This window comes from Penaeus vannamei, chromosome 37, assembly GCF_042767895.1.
Source record: "Penaeus vannamei isolate JL-2024 chromosome 37, ASM4276789v1, whole genome shotgun sequence".
NCBI lineage: Eukaryota > Metazoa > Arthropoda > Malacostraca > Decapoda > Penaeidae > Penaeus > Penaeus vannamei.
The window spans coordinates 25560391-25565390 of record NC_091585.1 but is presented as its reverse complement, the minus strand read 5'-3'; the positions used below and the strand labels follow the sequence as shown (position 1 = coordinate 25565390).

General features: G+C 43.6%; 1 protein-coding gene across 4 annotated transcripts in view; it reads left to right on the top strand.

Moving 5' to 3' along the window:
• The window catches only part of LOC113802103 (probable muscarinic acetylcholine receptor gar-1), a 21157-nt gene extending 16714 nt beyond the window's left edge, over nucleotides 1–4443 (top strand). For all 4 annotated transcript variants that reach the window (XM_070115206.1, XM_070115205.1, XM_027352568.2 and 1 more), the window contains 5 exons: nucleotides 1051–1200; nucleotides 1321–1434; nucleotides 1843–2004; nucleotides 2440–2549; nucleotides 2899–4443. In XM_070115206.1, the coding sequence (XP_069971307.1) occupies nucleotides 1051–1200; nucleotides 1321–1434; nucleotides 1843–2004; nucleotides 2440–2549; nucleotides 2899–4095 (1733 nt within the window). In that variant the 3' untranslated portion in view covers nucleotides 4096–4443. The remainder of the gene's footprint in view (nucleotides 1–1050; nucleotides 1201–1320; nucleotides 1435–1842; nucleotides 2005–2439; nucleotides 2550–2898) is intronic.
• The last annotated feature ends 557 nt before the right edge of the window (nucleotides 4444–5000 follow it).

The window sequence follows — 5000 nt, the reverse complement described above, 5'->3', positions numbered from 1 at the left end:
TAACAAGACGAACTGCCTATCATGACGTCATACTCACCTTGATAAGATAGAAGACCGAGAATACGTTAACAGGAAAGTGAATTAAAGATAAAGCCCAAATGTTCACGGAAAAACATTTTCGGGGGAAATCTTTAAGGCACAATTTTTAAAATGATAATGGCATATATATATATATATATATATATATATATATATATATATATATATATATATATATATATATATATATATATTTTTTTATTGTTTTCGTTTTTTTTTTTTTTTTTTTTTTTTTTTTTTGGGGTGGGGGGGTGGGGGGGTGGGGGTGCTGTGCAGGGACGATTTGTTCTCTCTCCTCTCTTTCTCTTTGTCTATCTCGTTCTTGTTTTTGTCTCTCTCTCTATCTCTCTCATTCCCTCTCTTTCTCTCTGCATCTCTCCCTCATTGTCTCTCTTTCTCTTTTTGCCTATCTCTCTTTCTGTCTCTCCCCCCCCCCCTCTCTCTCTCTGCCTCTTCCTTTTTTCTCTTTTCTTCCACCTTTTTTTTCCTTCTCTTCTTCCTCCTCCTCCTCCTCCCTCCTTCCTCCTTATCACCTTCTTCTTCCCGGACTTTCTCGTTAAAGAATTATATTTAGCATCAGTCATCCGTGATTTTATAATTCCTTTGAAGTGTCTTAAGGGTTAGAACTGATATGAAAAATGGCAACTATACTCATTTTCTTCTTTTATTTTCTTTCATGAGACTGTGATGATTTGGCGAATGTTTATGTCTTAAGAACATTGTTATATTCCAAATGATTATCTTCACTAACCTGTGAAAATGTCATCTCTCCCTCTCTCACTCTCAAAATGTCCTCTCTCTCTCTCTCTCTCTCTCTGTCTCTGTCACTGTCACTGTCACTCTCACTCTCTCACTCTCTGTCTGTCTGTCTGTCTGTCTCTTTCATCTTATCTGTCATCTTGCCATCATTACCAACATATCAACAACATCACCTCGGGAAGAATATAAGTATGGATCACCACTTTCAATTTCATTTTATTAAATATATAATGAATTCATCTCTCTCCAAAGGCACATGCGATGGCCGGATGTCCCTCCCCCTCATGGTCGTCATGTTGGTTCTTGGATTCATCACATTCTTCGTCAACCTCGGAGTCATCATCAGAACCATCAAGATTCTGCGCCACAGCCATGACAACAAACCCGCTTTCTATTTTATAGGTGACTCCCCTTAAACAAGAACCGTTTTCTGTGATTAGCCGAATTTAGGGTAGACATCTTTAAATTGCCTTTAGTAACTTTTCGAGCATTATCATTATATATTTCTGTTTCTCCTGGCAGGAAATCTCGCCCTAAGTGACCTAGCTATTGGCCTATATGTGATTATTGCCTTTCTGATGCATATGACACGCAGAGGTGACCTTTGGCAGCAGACAACGTGTACATTGCAAATAGGTTAGTAGAGTCAAGTGTCTATTGTCTCTAACCAATATGATTTAATTGGTACTTGTTCTTATTTATTTGATCCAGCTCTGTTCCTTATAAATCTAAAACGAATAAATTAGATATTCAACTAAAAGTTCCTCCAAGCAGGAAATATTTTACTTTGGTATCCTACGTGATAACGAGAGTAAGGCTGAAGAGAAATACAATCTTCGTAGTTGCTAGAAGATCGATTGAAAAAAAAGCGGTTGCAATGACCATGAAAACGATATCGAAAAAGAAATATTAACCATGCTATTAAACCCCAAACCTACCGCCTCAACGCTAACACCAGATTACCCAATTGATAAAATATTTTCCTACACTCCATGACACACCTTAAACTTGCATACTTTTTAACGTTATCATTTCCCTTTTCAGCCGTTGCGGTGACGGCCTGCCAGGAGACAATCTTCACCATTGTGCTGATAGCGGTAGACAAATACCTTTACATCTGCCACGGCCTCAAATACCACCAGATTGTCACCACCAACAGAGTGTATGCTGCTGTCATGCTGTCTTGGGTGTTGTCCCTTATCATAGGTTGGTTCAAAGGCATTGGGTTAGTTATAGTGAGTTGGGCTGTAGACGTATGTAGATTATTTATCGTTTTTTAAGTGAAACGTGGCGATAAAAAAGATTAAGGATGAGTGAAATGAGATTTATGAAGATTTAGAATCATCTTTCGTATTTTTGTGATTATTTGTAAACGGTTTTGGAAGAACGTAAGGCAAAAACAGGAAAAAAATCAAAATAAAAACTCGAAAGCCAAATGTCAACCTCATGTCCCATTCCCTGTCGCCCTCATGTCCTTTTGCCTGTCGCCCTCATGTCCCATTCCCTGTCGCCCTCATGTCTCTTTCCCTGTCGCCCTCATGTCCTTTTGCCTGTCAACCTCATGTCCCTTTTGCCTTTCAACCTCATGTCCCATTCCCTGTCAACCTCACGTTCCTTCACCTGTCAACCGCCTCTTCACAGGTTGGCTTCCGGCCATGGGGATGAAGATGAGCTGGGAAGAGTCGTGCAGTCGCTGTGCTTTCGCTCAAGTCATATCGCCAAACTTCTCCATTATTTTCTTCATTACGTCTGTGAGTTTGAATTTTTGTTTGTTTGTCGAGATAGGGTATGGGGGATTTCGGTTCGCTCTCTCTTTCTCTTACTCTCTCTCTTTTGCTCTGTCTGTCTGTCTGTCTCTCTCTCTGCCTTTCTCTTGCTCACTCTCTCTGTCTTTCTGTCTCTCTCTCTCTCTCTCTTCTCTCTCTCTCTCTCTCTCTCTATCTCTCTCTCTTTCTCCCTCTCTGCCGTGGTTATGCGAAGTAACCTGGTAGTCAGTTGTGTAGATACTGAGATACATATGACAACATAATGCATATGTTCTAAACTAACCGGAAGCCACTGCAAGTCTTTTTAATTAAGTGCAAGTACTTCCTCCCTCAGGTGGCCTTTCCCTACGCCGTGGTGGTGACGCTGTACTCGATGCTGCTCGTGCTGGCGGTCAAGATGCAGAAGTCGCGCTACGGGGGATCCTATACCGGCAGGACCTCCGCCAGGTCCTCGAACTTCAGACTCTCTCTCATGTCGAAGAAGTCCACCAAGTCCACCAAGTCCATCTCGACAACCACCACGACCAGCTCCTCGAGTGGGACCCTGAGGAAGGCCGGGCGGCGGCAGATGCGGCGGAAGGCCCTGGAGGAATACAAGGCCACCCTCCCAGACTTCGCCGAGAGGGACGTAACGGCCAAGCTGATCGCGCACAGGTCGGTGTCCGAGGAGGAGGAGGGGAAGGCAGGCGGGCCGAAGGAAGGAGGAGGAGGAGGCAGTGCTGTGATGGAGGGTAATAACGCCGAGGAGGGAGGGACACAGGAAAATGAAGTCTTGTACAAAGATAAGCATGAAAATAAGACGAGAGATTCACAAGATGGGGATATAGTGGGTAGACCTTATACTACTGAGGAAGACATTCCATACATTTCGCCAAAGAGCGCCGAAGATGATATCGAAAGTGAACGAGACGACTGTGTGAACGAAGGAACGGTAGAACAAGACGAAGCAGAGACAAATACTGACATAGGACAAGATGAAGAAAGCGACATCGACCACAATGATCAAGAACAAGAACAGGAACAAGAACGCTCCTCGGCGAACAATGAAAACTCTCCCGAACCTCGTGAACCGGACGAAAAACCAGATAAACGAGACAGCATCGAGTCTTCAGAAGTATCCCCTCCAACGAAGCTAGCGGACGAAGAAAACGGCGACGCAAAGAAAACGGAAGAGAGCGCGTCCCGAAGGAGTACTTGGCTCCCGACGAAATACTTCAATCGCGTCATGGCGGACACGAGAGACAAAGTCCTTTTCCTCAAGAAATGCCGGGCCGTCAAAACCGTAATCCTCATCATCGGTTCCTTTACAGCTACCTACGTCCCCTTCGTTGTAGGCGTCATGGTTTATTGTCTCGAGGAAAAGAAAAGGGAGTGCCTCCTGCACCTCTTGAACACTCTACTGTACTGTGGCGTTGTGGCGAACTCGCTGGCCAACCCGATGCTGTATGCCTACGGTTACAGGGAGTTCAGGCTCAAAACGAGGAGGTTTAAGGGCGTCTTTGCGAGGGAGAGAACGAGGGTTGTGACTTGATTCGCTTTACAATTACACAAAACTGTTTATATTTAGGTACTGTAAATATTTTTTGAAGTTAGGGCGCGGTAGAGGTTTACAAAAGGATCGCACCCGTCAGTGTCGGAGTCCCCAACTCAAGCCAACAACCATGACGGATTCCATGGGGTTTATGGGCATTTTGTTAAGTAAAAAAAAGAGAGAACGGAGAACCCGAGAAAAAAATTGTTTTAGGTAATAAAGCCAACAACCATGGCGGATTCCATGGGGTTTATGGGCATTTTGTTAAGTAATAAAAAAGAGATAACGGAAAACTCGAGAGAAAAAAAATTGTTTTAGGTAATAAATATGCAGCATATAGAAAAAAAATTCGGACCCAATATTAAGTCACGGAAGATTCGTCGCGGCCCTTTGCGAAAGCCCCAATAGATGAAGGCCCATCCTAAAGGCATAATTTCCTAAAAAGAACAGCTTTCCCCAAGGACCCCCTCCCCCCTTCCCCTCCCCCTGTTTCTCACTAGCCTAGCTCCGCCCCTTCCCAATCACCTTATTAACCTAGAGCCTTCCCAATCATTGCTTCCTACCTGACTCATACGACCGGTAAAAAAATTCTGTACTTTAATTTCTCCCTAGCCTAGCTCCGCCCCTTCCCAATCACATTATTAACTTAGTCCTTTCCTAATCATTGCTTCCTACCCTACGACTGCTACAACCGGCAAAATATTCTGCACGTTAAAAAAAATGCAAATTCGGTTTACCTTTTGGCGAAGCGAAGGGTGGTTGGGAAATGAGGAACTTCAGTGGCCGAAACAAGGGTTCTGTACTTCAATGGATGTAGTCGTAATAATTCCACTGATGGGTTGTTTTCACTTGAATAGCGATAGAGAATTCCGAAATGCAAGTAGCTCTGTAAACAACTCCACTTC